This window comes from Pleurodeles waltl, chromosome 6 (genome assembly GCF_031143425.1).
Source record: "Pleurodeles waltl isolate 20211129_DDA chromosome 6, aPleWal1.hap1.20221129, whole genome shotgun sequence".
Classification (NCBI taxonomy): domain Eukaryota; kingdom Metazoa; phylum Chordata; class Amphibia; order Caudata; family Salamandridae; genus Pleurodeles; species Pleurodeles waltl.
In genome coordinates, this window is record NC_090445.1 from 1,679,443,716 (window position 1) to 1,679,463,223 (window position 19,508).

Consider the following 19,508-nt stretch of genomic DNA (forward strand, 5'->3'; position numbering starts at 1 on the left):
AATAGATAGCCAACCAATACCATCCCTGGAGGTGGGTCTGCAAATTAAGATCATACTAGAAAGTCCTGCAGAACGAAAAGGCAAAGTGCCCGTCCTTATAGACCTGCCTGTCCAAGCAGTAGTGTCTGGAAAACGTGTGTAGAGATGCCATGTTGCTGGCTAACAAATGTCAAGGACTGGAACTCGCATGCTAATGCAATGGTTGCAGCTTTAGCTCTAGTAGAATGAGCCGGCAAACCCTCAACAGTTTGCTATTTAGCCAGTGCATAGACAATTTTAATGCAGAGTACAACCCATCAGGAGATGGTTCTCTCCTGCACTGCCCAACCTTTGTTTGCACCCACTTAACCCACAAAGAGTTGATCATCCACCTGGAACTCTTTGGTACGATCAAGGTAGAATGCCAAAGCTCTTTTTGGGTCCTGGCGGTGAATCCCTCCACTTCCTTAAACGGATGAGGGGGTGCGTAAAAAGGAGGCAAGGTGATGGATTGGCCTACATGTAAGGGAGTGACCACTTTTGGCAAAAAAGAAGCCCTAGTGAGAAGCACCACTATGTCAGGATAGATGGAAAGGTAGAGTGGCTTAGATGACAATTCCTGCAGCTCACTCACCCGGGGCTCCAACAGGATGATGTGGAGTCTGGACTCCGCCAGAGACCAGATGCCTTTGATCTGTGCCTCTCCCAGGTGGCTGCCCCATCCCAAGAGTGACACATCTGTCACTATTGTCAGATCTGGTTGGGGGTGAGAGGGATCTGCCTCTGGCCCAATCGCGGTTCGATAGCCACCACTGCAGATCTTGTGCAGTTCCCACCAAGATCTGGACCATGTTGAAGAGAATCCCTTGATGCTGCGTCCACTGGAACTTAAGACCCCACTGGAGAGCCTGCATATGCCACCTGGTATGTGTCACAGGATGCAGGAGGCCATGAGGCCCGGCAGCCTCAGAGTCATTGTCACCGAAATCCAGGGTCGAGTCTGAAGTTGGGTACAATAGCCTGAAAATCCTGGACTCGCCACTCAGGAGGATAAGGCCAAAACTGCACTGTGTCCAGAACAGCTCCAATGAAAGGGAGCATCTGAGAGGGAGTCAGGTGTGACTTCGGCAGGTTTATAGTGAACTCCAGCGAATGCAGGAGGCCCATAGTACTCTAGAGGTGGGAGACGACAGCCTGGGTGCGAGCAGGCCTTCAAAAGACAGTCGTCGACATAGGGGAAGACTTAAACACTGGTCTGCACTGATGAGCTGCGACCATCCCCACCATCTTGGTGAACACCCAAGGGGTGCTGGTAAGGCCAAAGGGGAGCATGGTGAACTGAAAGTGCTAGTGGCCTACTGTGAACCGCAAGTAACGTATGTGGCAGGCAGGACAGGAATATGGAAATATGCATCTTGCAAGTCCAATGCTATCGTCCAGTCTCCCGGGTGCAGGGCAGAAAGGACCTGAGCCAGAATGAGCATTTTGAACTTCTTGACAAAGAGATTAAGGGACTGAAACTCTAGGACAGGACAGAGGTCCTTGCCCTATCGGGCACCAGAAAGTAGCGAGAATAATGACCATGACCTAATTCTGGCACAGGGACCCTCTCTATGACTCCCTTAGCCAAGAGAGCCGTAACTTCCTCTCAGGGAAGTGCAAGTGATTCTCCGTCATCTGATTGTAGGATGGTGGGATTGGTGAAGGGGTAGTCTCGAAGGGGAGGGAGTAGCCCCTTCGGACTATCAGCAAAATCCACCTGTCTGACGTCATGGACTGCCAGCGGAGCAGGTGATGGCCGATCCTGCCTCCGACTGGTCCCTGGTGGGGGAGTATCAGACTAGGAAGGTTTGGAGGCAGCTGCAAGGGGGGCAGCTTCATGCGGACAGTGCACTACCTACCTCACCCTGATGCAGACAGCACTCTCCCTTCTTCACCCTGCTGCAGTAAGCTTGCTGCAGAGACCGCTCCTTCTTCACCCTGATGCGGTCAGCTTGATGCAGAGACCTCTCCTTCTTCACCCTGATGCGGTCAGCTTGATGCAGAGACCTCTCCTTCTTCACCCTGCTGCAGTCAGCTTGATACAGACAGCGCTTGCCTTTCTTCACCCTGCTGCAGTCAGCTTGCTGCAGAGACCGCTCCTTTTTCACCCTGCTGCAGTCAGCTTGTTGCAGAGACCGCTCCTTCTTCACTCTGCTGCAGACAGCTTGCTGCAGAGACCGCTCCTTCTTCACCCTGCTGCAGTCAGCCTGCTGCAGAGACCTCTCCTTCTTCACCCTGCTGCAGTCAGCTTGATGCAGAGAGACCTCTCCTTCTTCACCCTGCTGCAGTCAGCTTGATGCAGAGAGACCTCTCCTTCTTCACCCTGCTGCAGTCATCTTGATGCAGAGAGACCTCTCCTTCTTCACCCTGCTGCAGTCAGCTTGCTGCAGAGACCTCTCCTTCTTCACCCTGATGCGGTCAGCTTGATGCAGAGACCGCTCCTTCTTCACCCTGCTGCAGTCAGCCTGCTGCAGAGACCGCTCCTTCTTCACCCTGCTGCAGTCAGCTTGATGCAGAGACCGCTCCTTCTTCACCCTGCTGCAGACAGCTTGCTGCAGAGACCGCTCCTTCTTCACCCTGCTGCAGTCAGCCTGCTGCAGAGAGACCTCTCCTTTTTCACCCTGCTGCAGTCAGCCTGCTGCAGAGACCTCTCCTTCTTCACTCTGCTGCAGTCAGCTTGCTGCAGAGACCTCTCCTTCTTCACCCTGCTGCTGTCATCTTGATGCAGAGAGACCTCTCCTTCTTCACGCTGGTGCAGTTTGCTTGATGCAGAGAGCGCTCTCCCTTCTTAACCCTGCTGCAGTTTGCTTGATGCAGAGAGCTGCCTTATAAAAGCAACTGATATTACTTGGAGTCTGACATTCACCGCCCCAAACATGCAGCTGTGAGTCTGGTCCATATCTGGTGTGGTAAGCAACTGATGCTGATAGCTGTTGTCCATCCATTTTTTCACAAACAAACCTAAGTTGATTTGAGTTACCACTTAACTACTACTAACTAGCAAGGAGCCACCACAGGATGATCCGCTGAGCAATGTTAGTGTTTGAAAGCAGTCTCCCATACACTAGAATGGGCTCTCTAGTCTTCCGTTTACTACTGAATATAAGCAGACCAGAAACCAGTGGCAATCTGAGGGACACTTGGAGCTCAAGTCCTGCAAAGGAACCTAACATATATGATCAAAGGGAGCAAGTTGTGACCTAATATCCGCCTTTGATGCCTCTGCCAAGCAGTATTAAGGGAGTTGGAAAGGCAAGTAATTCAGAGGAGGCAGAGCTGTGGCACAACCCCTCTCCCCTTCCTTCCTCTGTCCTTGCTGCTGGAGTAAGAGGCATGCTTATGGATAAGGGATGGAAGACGAGCAAAGGATGGTACCAAGACTACTGCAGAAAGTGGCATTAGCTTGTTACATTTATAAATGATTTCCACCCACTGGCACAGATAGCGGACTTTGTTCTAATTGCACAATGTTTGCGCCCAGACCAACCTGTGACCAAGAGATTAATCTGGGTGGCAGGATAACAGCACAAAGTAATGAAACTATATACACATATATTCGTGGCCACACCAAGAAATCTCTGCCCCCCATATGCACTGTTCAGAGACTAGTGACATGCCGAGCAGCCATTGGCCACAGGTTGTAGCCTTCAGCCAGCCGCGGTGCCCGTTTTCCAACCCTATCACACAGTGTACACTGGATTAGGCTGTGCTCTATGCCAATGCTTCTCCCTATACTTTGCGCTCTACATAATATAGGGCCATAGAAAGCAGGTACTGACCATGAACATTGGCCAAGTGCCATGATCAATACAAAGTCCCTGCGCTAATCCCCCAGTCCCTCTACGAAGGCACATACACTTGTGTGTTTTTTGATTAGGTGAAATACCAAGCTTTCCACCACCAAAAGTACATAGATCTTTTCGGTCATCATAAGTATAAATGGCTAGCCAGAAACTTAAATATTAGCTCAAGCCCTGGGCATCCTTAATTTGACATTTGTTATTACTCAGCGGACTGTATCATGGTTCCACCCCATTGGGAAGGGGAGTTCCCATCTTGCCACAATAGGGCTGTAAAATATTTGTAATATGTTGCTGGACTGTTTCCACTGGAGTAGCGTCAAGACTGATTTGCATATGGATGGGTCCAAACTGAGGTGGCATGATGTGCAAATTAAGGATGGACTGGGATGCAGACTTGAGTAATTACCAGTGGTTAAGAATAATTCAAGCATCCTTCATGTCTTTGTATAATTCAGTGTAACGCCCTAAGAGGGATGGGATTGACCAGACGTGAGTCCATGCACACTGTGCTACTGGAACCAAGCTATGCCTGGCTGATGATCCCCACTAAGGGTGAAACTGGTCCTGGTTACCTGTTTCGGGCTGTGCTATTCCCAGCTAGAGCAGGGTCAAGACCGATTTGCATATGGATGGGTCCAAACTGAGGTAGCATGATGGGCAGAACAATGGGTTGTGATGCGGCCCCAAGTTATTACCAGTGGGTGAGGTTAACTCAAGCATTCCGTCCATCACTTTTTTTGTATCCTCCAAAATATTCTCAGCACAAAATTCAAGATTTGGGCTTTGTGGCTGGCAAACAATCAGTTAGACTCATCATTCGAAATCAAAGCTGTTCAGCTGTACTGCGTAAATTACAGCTCAGCGTCCACATTGTATATCCTGACTCACAAGCAAGGACATTCAACATGTCTAAGTGGGTGAGTATGTGAGTGTGTGTCCCACACACACACACTCATAAAATACTTGGCGGATTTACACCAAACTAAGATTTTATGGCGGACAGAAGGCTACCTTCTGGATCATGCTTGGTGTCAGTTAGCATTTCCTGCTGTGCCACTGAGCAACAATGACCTATCGGAAACAAGTTGTAGACCATGACTTTGCCCATTAATGAAACTTACCATGCTAAAACTTGAATGCATGACAACTTAATTGGCAATCATCCTACGGATCTGAAATACAAGGCCACATTCATAAGCAAGCAAAATAAAGCTTTTCCTATGGACAAGGGGCTTCACCCACAACTACAGAGTTGAGGTTGGCAGCTTTAATATTGCATATATATATTTCTTCTCACAAGCAGGTGCGATTCGTGGCTTCACAAAGTCGAATTGTTCAATGTTGAAACTTACAAGAACTCAACTCTATATACAAACCATCAAAATTAGTGGAAAGATGGGCAAGGAAGGTTCAAGAGTTTTAAGTCAAGGGTTTGGAGCTCTAGGGTGGCATGAACTTAATCTCACAGGGTCTTCCTTAAATGAGCAGCATTGTATTGCTGAACAATACATTGCTGCTCAGTTCATCAATTTGTAGTAAAAAGGTCTTCCATTGGCCCATCTTTGCCACTGAATGTGTACATGTTGGCACAACTTGTGCGGGGGGGTTGCTAGTGTTTAACTGTCCTTCATTTTCATTTTGAGAGTAACCCTATTGTGACAGGATGAACCAGAGTCTAAAAATGTCACCTTCTTCATTGATTCTCAAGGACATATTGTACAGCTGGTCCCTATGGCCACATGATATCTGACATATCAACAACCCTGAGGGACCAATAAGGAGGCATTTGGAGCAATCAGAAAGCTATTTCCCTCTTCCATTATGTCATCAATAGGATATCTATAGAGGAAAAGAAGGACCAAGTTGTCCAAAAATCCAAGTAGCCAAAAAGACACACAGAGGTCCTTCAAAAACCCAACTGAAGAGGAAAGAAACCAGATCAATACTGGGGAATACCAGAAGGAGCTCACACTTACACTGTAGGATGCCAAAATCAGTGGATGAGTTGACCACCTACATTTGCTGAAAGATAGTGGCTCGGAGGGCATACCCAACTCCGTGGCCCACAGATGGGGCCTCAGGCAAGCGTGACAGCACTGGAGGAATAATACCTGTTAGGATGGCAGTCCCTTAACCGACATAGGAGTCCAGTGAAGTCACAGGTGAAGACAGTGAAGTAAACCCATTCGACTCCTCTTCCATTTCTCAAACAATCTTCATCTTCTTTTGGAGCACTCTCCGATAATATGCCACATAGGGGGACCAGGGGATGCTCCAGGAGGGACTGAGGGGAACACCCATCTTCTAGAGTTGCTAACTATTGTTGTGGAGAAACGAGCTTCAGAACCTAAATATTGAAACTTCCCACAAGATTATATGCGTCTTTCGGACGAGCAACACCATGGTACATGCCACTGAGTCTAGTGAACTGGCTCTAAGCCCCTAACACAGAAAAAATAAATTTATTTTGAAATGTCCATATTGTATGGAGCTATAGAACTCTCCTTTGCTATGTGTCCAACATCCACACACATGTAGGGTCCCTTTTTCAATCCTTTAAACACCAGCACAGAAAAAGCATACAGCCCCTGCTGTCCTTTCCGTCCCTTTTTAGTAACTATGATACATTTTAAGCATGTTTAAGTTTTGAACCATTTTATTATTTTTCAGAATATGCATGTCAGAAATGTCATTCCTCACTCAAGGCAGAGAACACCTGATACTGTCTACAGTAACATTTTAGAAAAAAATAGTTTTGCTTAGCATTGTTTTCCTGTTCCTCCCACTGTGTTTATGGAAACCTCCCTTCAAATCTGCTGAGAAGACTTACAACAGCACACAGTTTTGCTTTCTAACTCATTCTCGGCCAGAGAAGATATGACTATATAAGACCAGCCTCAAATCCCTTAAAAGATCAACTTCAAACCTTTTTCTTCCACAGACCTTTGAATGGCCTTGCTTGAGGGTATCCCCTCAAATTGTTTTGCCGTATGCATCCCGACCATACACCACCATCTAAAGAGCGGACCTCCAAGCATGACATGTTGCCATCATCACCACCTTCTGGCACTGGATGTCTTACACAACCAATGTCAAGCGCACCAGAAACTTCTTGTTAGATGAGAACAAATATGTTTTACAAACCAACTAAATAAAAGAAGAGAAAGGTATATACATTGATAGAAAAGCAAACTACCAGGATCGGGCATGAAATCCAGTCTGAACCAGTGTTTGGTCCTGGGTCTACTTGAAAAAGGTGTTTTTTCAGGAGACATCCTCATCATACAGTGGAGGTGAACTATGAAGATATTTCCCCTGAATGTGTTTTAAAGTGCCTCAGAGAAGTAATCGCTGTTAAGATAAAGTAATAAAGGAATATTCCAAATAAAGCCACTCTGGGAACCTCGGCTAAGGAAATCTATACCACAAAGATTGTGTGGTCCTTTTGACTGAACCCGGTTTCTCATCTCTAATACTTTGGAAATAAATATATGACTGTACTAGGTCTACTTCCAAGTTACATGAACAATCTCAACTTAGGTGGTAGACGCATGCTTCTACATGTGCTGTTAAGCAGAATCCACACTCTGATCCACCATAAGGCAGCCAGTGTAGTGCTATATGACGAGGCGTGATACAGGTTCACACAGGCAGAATAAGAAACTGTTTGGCGGATGTATTATGGAATCCCTGTTTCTCCTGAAGCTCTAACAGGTGAGTGAGTGAGTGTTTGGGAAAACAAGGAAAAGCCTGGCAGTCACAAACAGAACAGGGAAGGACAGTCTGAGGTAGGTAGACTGACAGACCAATGTCCTTGGGGCTGTAAGTCCAAGGTTTCCACCGGTGTAGCCAGCAGGAGCTCTTCCAAAGGAAACATGATGGTTCAGCTTATTCTAAATAGAGCAGGTACACCAACAGTTTGGGCACCAGATTAGTTCGCCACATTTGTGGTGGAGTACCCTATCTGCCAAACTCTAAACAATCCCTCAACTATTTTCAATATCTCTGGATGTGAAAGGCAGTGCAGTGCCATAAAACAAGTCAGTAACATCCATTAAACCTAAAAATACATTTCTGCAGAATAAAGACCATGCACGTTTACCCTGTGAGCTATTAAATGAATGTGCAGACATGCATGTCTTAAAAAGAAACATTAAGAGTCAAGGCACTCCAGCCTGGCATCAACTCCTACTCTGATGTAAATAAAAGGAAGGCAGAACAACAAACCAACACTTTAAAAATGGTGCGAACGATACACTCAAATTGCTCGTCAAGGCGATTAGAGCAATACATTTAAGTGATATTGAAAGCACAAAATTGGTGGCACTTTACACTGGAAATGTGTAGTAGACATAAAAACTGGACTTACAGGTTCAATTTTCAGAGCGCTTCTGTAGCTACCAAACAAGGATGCCTGGGCTTTTAAAAATGCTCGAGCGACACCATCCCCAGTTGTTGTAGATACTTTCCGTAACCGGCTCTTCAGCGCCGAGACCTGCAAGAAATTCAAACAGAGATTACATTAATTTACTTATTTCTTTAAATTATTATAGCACTGCTATCCGAAGAGCTGTGCAAGGCGAAATGTTACAGAACAATTGAACAAAACAGGCTATGTCAATTCAGACCACAGCATGAGATAGTCATGGTTCATGTTTATGACAGATTAAGACTTTAGCAAGTCTTTGAAACTAAGGAAGGCCCAGATCTAACAGTGGATGGAAGATGATTCCACAAAAAAGGGGCCAGTAACACAACAACCATTTGCAATGTAATGGGTCTTGTGTTACCTCGAGTTAGAGTTGTAAATTCCTTAACCGGACTTTTCTTGCCACATAAATTGAAAATGAAAAGTAAAACAGTTGGCATAAGCTAGCCAATTCAAAGCACCACGGCCGCCACAAGTGTGAGTGTGAAGGAGAGACACAAAAGGAAAAAGAGGTTCGCTTGTAGTGAAACATATCAGCAATCATGCAATTATCCATGTAGCAGGGTGCAAAACTGGTAACAAAACTGCCCCAAGGAGTGACAAACATAAATCATTTACCAATGACATCAAAGGATTTTTGAAAGGCAAGCCCATGAATGAGTGAAAGTGATGGATGTGAGGTGGGCGTGGTTAAAAGCCAAAATAGATACCAACATGTCGGAAAAGCAGCGCTTGCGCGCTCGACCTAAAAAAAGAGGAAAACATGACCGAGTACACTGAGGTCGGGGAAAGAAAGCAAATAGGCTGAGACAGGGAGGAGAGATCAGAGAAGTTAAGTAAAGTGGAACACAAGAGCAGTGACATTTGAATACAATATATACAAAGGCATGTGTAGTGTGGTTCAGATGCAAGGGTAGTGGATGGAGGTAAAGGGAGGTGAAAGATAGGAGCAGAAGATGCAGATAGTCATTCTGGACGGACCGCAGGGCAGCAGTAATATATTTAGCCTGCCTCGTATACAAAGAGGCGATACAGCTAAAGCAACACAACATGAAAGTAAGAAGTAGAAGGTTCAGAGAGAAAAGAAGGATGACATTTTAATTTTGAGATTATTTTAAACTGTTGAATGCAATACCCTTTGAGGACAGCAGCAATCAGAGGAACTAAATTAATTTAAGGATTGAAAATTGAGATCACAGGTAGAGGAGGAAAACGGAACATGGATGGAGGGGAAAAGCCCAACAGTATCAAGAGGGACAGAAGAGGGCAGGACAAAAAATAGAATTGCAATGTTAATGAGATTGAGTTTTAGAAATTGAGGAGCAATCCGGTCTTGGATGATAGAATGAGAGGAGGCGAACATGATGCTGAAGAGAATCAGAAAAAGAAAAAAGGAGGGAAAAAGATTTGAACATTTTCTGCATAGAAATGTGAATCCAAGAGGTGAGTTTAGGTAATCAAAAATAGATAAATAGCATAAGAGACAAGAGAAGTGCACCAACGACAAACCCCGGAGTCATCAGATAGTTAATAGGATAGAGGGCAGACAGTTCCAATTCTAAGAAACAGAAGGGCCTGCAAAATGTGAAGAAAGCCAGAACAGAACCCCAAATGCCCAAGCAGGAAAAACAGAAAGGAACAATAGAAAGCTTCACAGCGGGGAAGGCAGCGGAGAGATCAAGAAGGATTCAAACTGAGGAATATTTTTTGTGTCAAGAGTAGAGAAGAAACTTGTAACCAGTGTGGAGCGCTGTTTAGATGGAATGACGAGGACAGAAGCTGGAGTTGAGAAAGGACAAGACGGTCAAGAAGTTTAGAGATATAAAGAAGTAAGGAGATAGTTCTAAAGATACTGACACCATTAGGGTCAACAGGTGGGCAAATAGACGCAGATTCGAAGAAAAAGTGCCAAACGTCAGAGGACAAGGAATGGATGAGCAATACTACAAGATGAGAAACATGTGAAGAGATGACATGTTTGACCAAGATGGTCCGAAGGGGAGATAGCAAACCTGGCCTTGCAAAGAAAGAAGAGAACTTCTAAATCAGAGATAAAAGACAACAAGTCAAGAAAGGAGATGATGAATCAATTGCAAAACAGGCAAGAGTACACATGTCAGAGCAAAAAGAAGAGGAGTGGAGACAGTAAACAAGGAGGCGTGAGTCTTAGAACTCTAAGAAGTAAAGTAAGTTGCAAAGTCCTCAGTGGAGTGTGAGGAAAAAGTGCACAAGTAGGAATAAAGTAAGCATTTGAACATGGAAAACAATCAACGATAGAGGTGCTTGATAAGTAAGAAGTTGCTGGAAAAAAAGATTCTTTGGTCACTGAGGGCCATAGCGCCTAAGCACCATGATCCGACAGAAAATGAGGTAAGGGGTCCAATGTGCAATGTTTATGTCAGAAGTGAACAAAGTGACAAACCAAGGATCTGAGACATGTAGCCGGCTGCAGGCCACTGCGGAGGGCGTAACTGTGTAGACCGGAAAGGATTAGGTGATCGCAAAAATTAAAGGGAAGAGAGAAGTGTGAAGAACTGTGAGCAACAAGCCTCACTGTCAGAAAGGGAAGTAAAGGCATGAACTGAGGGTAAAACAGAGAAAGCAAAAGTGGCAAATGACACTAAAGCAATATTTTTCAAATTGCACTAAAAATAGGCAGAGTAGGTAGAAGCAGGCACAAAATCAGAAGAAAGGTAAAAGGATGATTCAGAATGTAAAACAGGAACCACACCTTCCAAGCATTCTAACTATAATAGGGGCACTTTGGGCCATATGTATCAAAGATCAGTTTTGCATTTCTTAAATAGCGAATTTTAAGAAATCGCTATTTAAGAAATGCAAAATGGGATGTATGAAATTTGCAATTCGGTAATAGCGATTTCTTAAAATTCGCAATTGCTATTATCGAATCCCAATTAGAGAATGGGACTCAATTCATCCCTATGGGCCTGTCGGCCCATAGGTGCGAATGGTTTTGAAACATTCCCTATTTGGATTTCCTATTTAGGGAATCGCAATTTGCGATCCTCTAAATGGAGTCGCAATTTTAAGGAATCGCTATTTTAGCCATTCCTTAAAATTGCACAGCGACTGCCTTTCATACATCTTGAAAGGCATTTCTGCATTCGCAAACAGCCGAATTTTGCGATTTCCACCGTTTGCGAATGCAAAATTGCTTGATACATCTGGCCCTTTATTTTTCAAAGCAACCTAAAAATGTTAACGCAAACTGGTCCAATTATTATATGAAAATCATTCCCTTTGAGTACATTTAGGTACTGAAACAACTGTATGAACTTTTCAAAGTTCACAAATACAATTAATTGAAAAATCAACACAATTCCTCAGCTGCTTACCATGGCCACCATTACAATTCCATTCATTATTATTGTCAAAATGATTAACCATGATATTATAGTATCACTATTATTACCTGGGGCTATCATTACCTCCATGCATCATTTTCTAATTTTCTAATCATTTTCTAATTAAAAGCGCCTAACAGCAGAGTTCCATTTTATAAGAAAGTGGTGTTGAACACGTTACTTCCCATCTGTAACACCTTATCTGGCAGATAGTTTAGCTGCAGATTGCTTACCTTAGAATTATCGCCAGGTGTGAGGCTGGATCCAGAAATTTTTCGTGAGCAGTACCCTTATGCACCACTATGTGGCATCGTTCAGCTCAACATGGAATCATACGCACCGCAAGTGACATGCTTGATGCCTACATAGGCACCACCTCAGCACGCTGTCCGTTTCTTTTCGTGTCTTTCCATGCAGGAGCGCTGAGCCACAAAGAACACTGACCACTGATATGGAAAACTAAGGCCTGAAATGGGAAGAGCCCCGTCCCTAGAAATCAGTTCAGAGAGTGGGGAGGATGGGTGGGTTGATAAAATCTGCAGCTAGATAGAGTCTCTACCAGATTAGCCATTACCGAAGGAAATAGAGACTTCTAGCTGCATGGTCCTTACCTTAAATGGATACCCAAGCAATACCTCCCCAGAGGTGGGTCTGTGAAACTGTTTCCTGAAGGACCAAATAGGCAAAGTGCCCCGTCCCTATGGACCTGACTGCCCAGGCAGTAGTGTTTTTTTAAACGTGTGCAGCAAGGCCCATATTGCTGCCTAACAGGTAGCTCTAGAGTTGGCATCGGATGCCACCCCTACAGCTCAGTGCCCGGGTCAGAGATGAGAATAGGGATGGCCTCACCTGTGCAGGAAGCGTCGGCATTGGGACTGGTGCCAAGGAAGGTAGAGGTGGTACAGAGTAGCACGGGTCCCGATCCATCCATGTGTCGAAGGGGCATGACTGGCACCGACGGCAAACCCGCTGAAGGAGAACCAGTAAGGGCCCCTCTTGAACCTGCAGGCCTGAAGGCACACCGGTGGTGATGGGCAACCCAAATATGAGGTGAATGGCCTCCAGACCTCACTGAGTGGGGCGGGAGTTGCACCAGCTCCCAGAATCTCAGGGACGTGAGGAGAGGGCCCCGACACAGACTCAACCGTGAAGCCAGGCCTCGAATGACGAAGCTTCCTCGTCTCGTCTGAATACCACTTCGACTTCTTGTTCATCTTTTCCTTGTGGGACTTACCTGAATATCTGGACAACTTTGAGAGCAACAAAGATCTTGGGCTCCACCGCCTATCTAAGGACCTTTCTTTTGCCCGGGATCGAGACGTCGCAAATTGAGCGGGAAGGAGCTTGAGGGACTGCTCCCTCAAGGCCTTGGTGTGCATGGCGCGGCAGTCCGCACAGGTCTCCGCATCGTTCCAGGCACTAGAGACAAACAATATATGGGTGCGTCACCAACATCTTTCAATGACAGACCTGCAGGGCTTGAACCCACGTTTCTATTTCTGTGGTATCCTACCACACGAGGAGAAGATTCTTAAAAAAAACATTGACAAAAGTCAAAAGAAGGTCAGTCAAAAAAAAGACTGGGGATAGCTCTCTCAGGATCTGTGCTGAATGGAAAGCAAAGAAAAGACCGGATGTCAGCAGGCTGGGTTGGCACATATATAGGCACCGCACATGTCTCTTCCGGGGCAGACGATGCAACGCGAGGTTGAATGACACCACCTCCTGGAACACGCAGGGGTACTGCTCACAAAACAATTCTGGATCCTGTCTGACACCTGGGGATAATTCTAAGATAAAGAATCTGTGGCTACAAGTCTCTACTTGATACAAGTACTAATTTGTTGCACATAATTAGTGACATCACTGTGCTAGAACAGGAGGACTGAAAACCTCCCACTTAAACCTTCTTCTCACACAATGGGGGCCCCTAGAATAGCACCATTGACAAGCAGTATGGCTTAATTAGTTCATGTGCTGGGCACAATAACTTATTTCTGGCAACCAGCATTTGTTGTTTTTATCACCAGACTTTGAACTAGAGAAAGGCAGAAAAAAGAGAAAGTGATAGATGATTTTTGGCAGCACAAACAGTTGCCACTTCGGGACACATCTATTTTGTTTATAAATATAGATTTTTTTTTTTTTTTAAACAAACTAAGCAACGAGCACGGCCTGTCATCACCAGCCTCAGTCAAGACAATCCCAGTCGTTTTTGAATATTGTATAAATATACCCAGGATATAAAAAGGAAAATAATATAGATATGATGATTTGGAATCAGCAAACAATATATTTTTTGATAAAGCACAGAATTAAATGTTTAGTAATGAAAAGCAAAAAGCAAGTAAAAGGGATGACAATCCATAAGTTGTAAATGGGTTGAACTTGTTTTTGGTCAGACCACTATGCACTTGAGTCAATGTAGAAGCACATGGGATGTTGTGTTGTGTTCAAATTCTAGCTGCATAGGAAAGAGCACAGGAGCCAAGGCAGGCCCCAGTCGCCCACTCCACTCACTTTCTTTCATGTGTTTGAACTGGAGTGAGGAGAAGCTCAGGTACATCCTGCTGAACAGACTCAAGGTTTGCGCTGCTATTGGGGGTCCTCAGTGAAATGGATCTGATCCTTCGTTTCCAGCTGCAGAAATACAGTTTTCTGTGGGTCAAGAGAATCACCCTCATGCACAGTGGCCTCGGTGGTCCTCTTGATCTTTCTCGCTCTTTAATGTCTATGTCCACCACTGGCACCAATCTTCACGTGAACCTCTAAATGTATGCTGGTGATGCGAACAACGGATTCCAGCTGGAGAAGCAGAACCAGACAACTTGTCTAGTCGATGTGTTTAGCTGGATGAAGGGCATCTTCTCCTGTAGGGACAGAACAAAAACTGAGGAGCTGAGTGGAAGAGAATCCGAATCAGTTCCCTTTGAATGTGCATATAGAGTTGTGGTCCTCCATTCATCACTCTGCAGGTACGGAACCTGGAAACCACCGGTGGATTGAAATACACCCTTGATTTCCACTGTCAATGCTGTTGTCAAAGCATTAATCTAGAGCCCTTCCTGCACTGGAAATGTCTCTCAGCTGCTGGCTGAGATAATGGAAGCCCTGCTAATGGTACGCACGGTCTACTGCAAAGTTTTCTACATTACGCTCCTGAAGAACCTCAACAGCAAGCAGCAAAAGTTCAGAAATTCTCAGCATCAATCCCCGAGTAGATCTAACAAGAGCTCTGGTTAAGAGTTAAGGTGTGCCTTAACTACTTACAGAAATATGTTCTGGACAACAGTCATTACTCAATGAACCATCCAATGAGCAAAGACGTCAAGGAGGATCACTGGTGGTCTGGGACCCCCAAGCTGTGGAATGTCTCCAGACTGAGGGTGGAGTGGAGGGTGGCGCTCCAGGGAAGCCCTGAAAACTATACTATTCCAAAACATATATCTGAAAACTTGATAACATCCAGGCATCTCCCTGAATCCGTGGGTTTTTCTTTTCCTCCAGCTCCTCGGTGCCATGCAGTAGATGGAATAAAATACACCATGCACACATCTAAAGACTACTGCAAGCGGCTTCAGAGCTCTTCGACTTCGTAAAGCAGGTGTCTTGGTTCTTCTAGTCTATGCAGACACAGAAATCCTGATTAATCTGCAAAATACTCATACTTTTCATCAGGGAGTACTTTATCCCATACCTTATTATTGCTGCTATAATCAGGCAAAAGCTTTCCAAAGGAAGACATCTCCACCATGGCCATGCCTTGAGTAGAGAGAGTCATACTTTAATGGTGCAGGGTGCTACATTGTGGGAAGTATCTGTACGGCTCTGTGGGGGAAACCCCCATTATAATGTGAGTACAAAAACATGGCTTCTAAGTGCTTTATTTTGTAGCCTATTTGATCTTGAGGATTCTGAAAGAACATTTATTTCAGGGAGAGTTAAAAGAAAACTTAAATCAAAACAAATAAGGTTTATTTGAGAATCATAATATGAAATTATGGCCACATAGTATTCACAAATTCATTTTGCGAATCTTATGTAGTTCTAGAGAAGTATAATTAGAAATAATTAGAAAAAAATCCATTTGAAAAGACATCATTAGGCTTTTCAAAGACGCGTATGTAATGATTAAAATATAAACTTTCCAACAAAATCAAGGCCTATTTCAGAAACAGTCATTATTTGTGAAGAACTAAGGAGCCGATGGTCTTTTTATTTGTAACCTTACATTTCTAAGGCACTACAGTTTCTGAACCACGCTGAAAACGGACAATTTTTCAGGCGTTATGTGGAACAGAAAATTCCACTCTCACAAAGAACACACTCAGAGAATCTACTCCACATGCCTTAGCAAGAGCGCTGAGAGAAAGGACCTTTCAAGTGCATCTCACGCAAAGTTATCATCATTCCGTGCAGAGATGTCATTCATTTACACCCACAGGCTCTGTGTTCAGTGCAGTCCCACTGCCAACCTTCTCTGCCAAAGAATGAATGATGCATTACAGGCGAAGGGCTTGCGGCAGGTGCCAAAGGCACCGTAGAGCATACGGGTAAAGTTGTAACACCGAGAGAAGCTATTTGTCAAAACATATGTCTGGTTTCAAATATTTCACAGAACTCTGTCTACATGTAGGAGGGGGAGACAGGACGAGATGAGCTTCAAGCCCACACAAGTGCTCACTGTTAAAAGCTCCAGGAGATGGAGGGGGCTCTTGAGACACCTCATTTCGGGGAAGTTCAAACTAATGTGTCTTCATTTGCATTAAATGACAATTTCTGTCTGAGACTTTGCATAAACCAGTATACTTGCTGTGGTGTTGTGGCTGAGGGATTAAGATCATTCTTCGAAGGAGTATTTTGGACGCTGCTTGGATAAAGTCCTCTTTGTTCTGAACTAGACCTATCCGGGCATTACATATGTGCCACTTACCCACCGCCTATCCAGTCTCTAAAGATTCCATCCATAATAGTGTGAAAGCAAATGCATAGTAGGCGACAGCGTCATAAAAAATTGATCATTACGGATATGTGTGACCTTCTCAAAGCTTTCCAGAAATCCAATTGTGATTTTGAAGGCAGTGATCCATAGTTCACACAACTGTATTGTGAAAGTAAATTAAATTGTGGGGGGAACCATGGATTTCACTGTATCGGGAGACTTCAGACAAAGAAAGATACAGGTAGTCAATTATGACCCTGGCAGTCTTGAGACCACTGGGGCCGCGGTGGAGGTCGGACCACTGCCAAAGCAGCAGTCCGGCCTCCACATTACAACCGTGGCGGAGCCGCCACAGTCGGCGCGCGACACTGACAGCCTGGCAGTGCCGGCGGTCTCAATCTGCCAGGACAGCGCTGCTTGCAGTGCTGGCCTGGGGATTACGAGTCCTCTTTCAACCAGCCTCTGCATGGCAGTAGCCCCGCCATGCAAAGGCTGGCAGAAAGAGGGTGCTGGGGGCCCCTGCAGTGACCATGCACTTGGCATGGGCAGTGCAGGGGCCCCAAGGACAGCCACGTCTCGCTTTTCACTGCCAGAATTACGGGCAGTGAAAAGCTCGATGGGTGCTGTCGCACCCGATGCACACCCACATTGCCACAGGCTCATTATGAGCTGGCGTCAATGTTAAGGCGCTGTTCCCCGCTGGGCCGGTGGGTGGAAATGCTGTTTCCACCCACCAGCCCAGCGGGGAACTCTTGATAGGGCCGGCGGGCGGAAGACCGGCTTGGCGGTCTTCCACACGAATGAGTCTGGCAAACTCATAACGCCCCCCAGAATATCACCTAAATTGTTTCTTGCCACTAGCTAATGGGATTAACTGCTGGGAAAGAACCAGAGTGTAGAAGAAATTGAATTTTTTCCAGATGGTCAAAGACTTGCCTTCCTTTCCTTGCATTAAATACTGTGGAATAGCCACAATTGTACCAGCCATCATAATTTTAAAGTTCTGAGAACAAAGGGACGAATTATGACTTTTGGCAGTCTTAGGACTGCTAAAAGCGATTGTTGAAGTATGTTGGACCAGTGTTATTTAGTGTCTTGAAAGTATGGGTGAGGGGTTTGATTTGTGCCTGTATATTGGGAGCCAGTGGACCTACTTCAAGTGTGGTGTAATGTGAGTATAGTGTGGGAAATTTGGAGTGGTTCTGGCTGTAGAGCTCTGAAATGTCTGATGCCTTCTGGATAGCTTTTTTGTTGATCCCCGTATAGAGGGTGGTCCATTAGTCCAGCTTGCTGTGACCAGGGTGAGCGTGACAGTTTTCCAGAACCTAAATGATTGGGAGCAATTTGCAAATCTTCCTCAGGGTGACGGTGCTGACTTAGAACGTCATGCTGAGTTTGCTGTTGATACGACCCTGAGGTTCTTGGAGTCAGTGGTGGGTGTCAGTCCTAGCTCTGTTGGCCACCAGTTGGAGTCCCACACTGAAGTTTTCTTTCCGAAGATCATGATTAGGGTTTTGTCAGTGTTCAGTTTTAGATAGCTGGTCTTTACGCCGTCGGCTATTTGAGTCATGTAGGTATTAAACTTGATCCTGGTACTGGGTGTTTTGTCCATGAGTGAGAGAATGAGTTCCATGTAGTTGGCTTAGGAGAGGACGTTGATGTCTTGAGAGCGGATGATGCTGGCCAGAGAGATCATGTATTCATTGAACGGGGTTAGATTCAGAGAGGATCCTTGTGGAATTCCTCAGATGAGGTTGCGGGTGTCCAAGGTGTATGGTGCCAGGCTGACTGACTGGGTCCTTCAGGCCAGGAAGTAGCAGATCTATCACAGAGTGCATGTCCTTGGATTGCGATATAGTGTAGGTGCTGAATGAATACTGGGTGGGAGACAGTGTCAAACGCTGTGGAACGGTCCAGGAGGATGAGGGACGCTGTGCTTCTACTCCATCCAGATCATGTGGATGTCATCCATGGCGAAAATGAGGGCACATTCTGTTCTGTGGGTGAGCCTGAAACCAGACTGAGAGGTGTTAAGGAGTTGGTGGTCCGTGAGGTATTCAGTCAAATGGCTGTTGATGATTTACTGTAAGTCCTGGGCTGGGAATGGTAGCAGGGACATCCATCTGTAGTTGGCAGCATTGAAAAAATCAACTGAGGATTATTTCAATAATGGTAAGACAGCTACATGTTTCCAAACATCTGGGAAGGTAGCCGAAAAAATTGAGGCATTCAGAAGTGGTGTGAGCTTGGCGCTGAAGGGCTGCAGTCCTCTAGAGTAGGTGTGGTGGGGGCGGGGGTCCAATGGGGCTCAAAGTAGATGGACTTCATGGTGACGGAGTTTTCTTCTGAGGTGATGATGTTCCATGTTGTTAGTATTGGTTCTTTAGGTAAGATCTGGAGGCAGGAACCTCACAGGCAGACTATCATCTTGGATGGGGCATGCTGTAAACACAACATCTTAATTAGGCAAGCATTAGTAGAGATATCTTGTGTATGCTGGATGCGCATGCACATTGTGTGGCTTGCGTCAAATCATGCATGAAGTCAATTCACAGAGGGAACAAGTGGCACCGATCTTAACAGCATAGGAAGATTGCCACTAGTGACACCAATATATTAAAGTCCAAGCGTAGTTTTTTTGCTCAATAATCAATTTAGATTTAAAGATGGGAGCTCCACCTTAAATATTTAGGCATACTGTAGTTACAGAAAAAGGGATGATAAATGGAAGAGAGCTTTTCCATACTGGCACTTGAAAGCTACTCTTCCAAAGCAGTTATTATACTGTAGTCAAGTCAGGAGTCACAGTAGTGAAAACAAACAACAAAGATCAACTCCTAGGTGAAGAAGTTGTGCAGCTCCCCATTCCTATTCATTCGAACCTTCGTAGCTTTCTTTTTGGTCTGATCTCACTTCGCTTCTGCCTCTTCTTGAAAAGAGCAAAACCT

General features: G+C 45.2%; 1 protein-coding gene across 4 annotated transcripts in view; it reads right to left on the bottom strand.

The window, feature by feature from the left end:
• DENND1A (DENN domain containing 1A) overlaps window positions 1–19,508 on the bottom strand; it is a 1,115,636-nt gene that overhangs the window by 416,362 nt on the left and 679,766 nt on the right. For all 4 annotated transcript variants that reach the window (XM_069241713.1, XM_069241711.1, XM_069241712.1 and 1 more), the window contains exon 13: window positions 8,194–8,319. In XM_069241713.1, coding sequence (XP_069097814.1) covers window positions 8,194–8,319 — 126 coding nt within the window. The remainder of the gene's footprint in view (window positions 1–8,193; window positions 8,320–19,508) is intronic.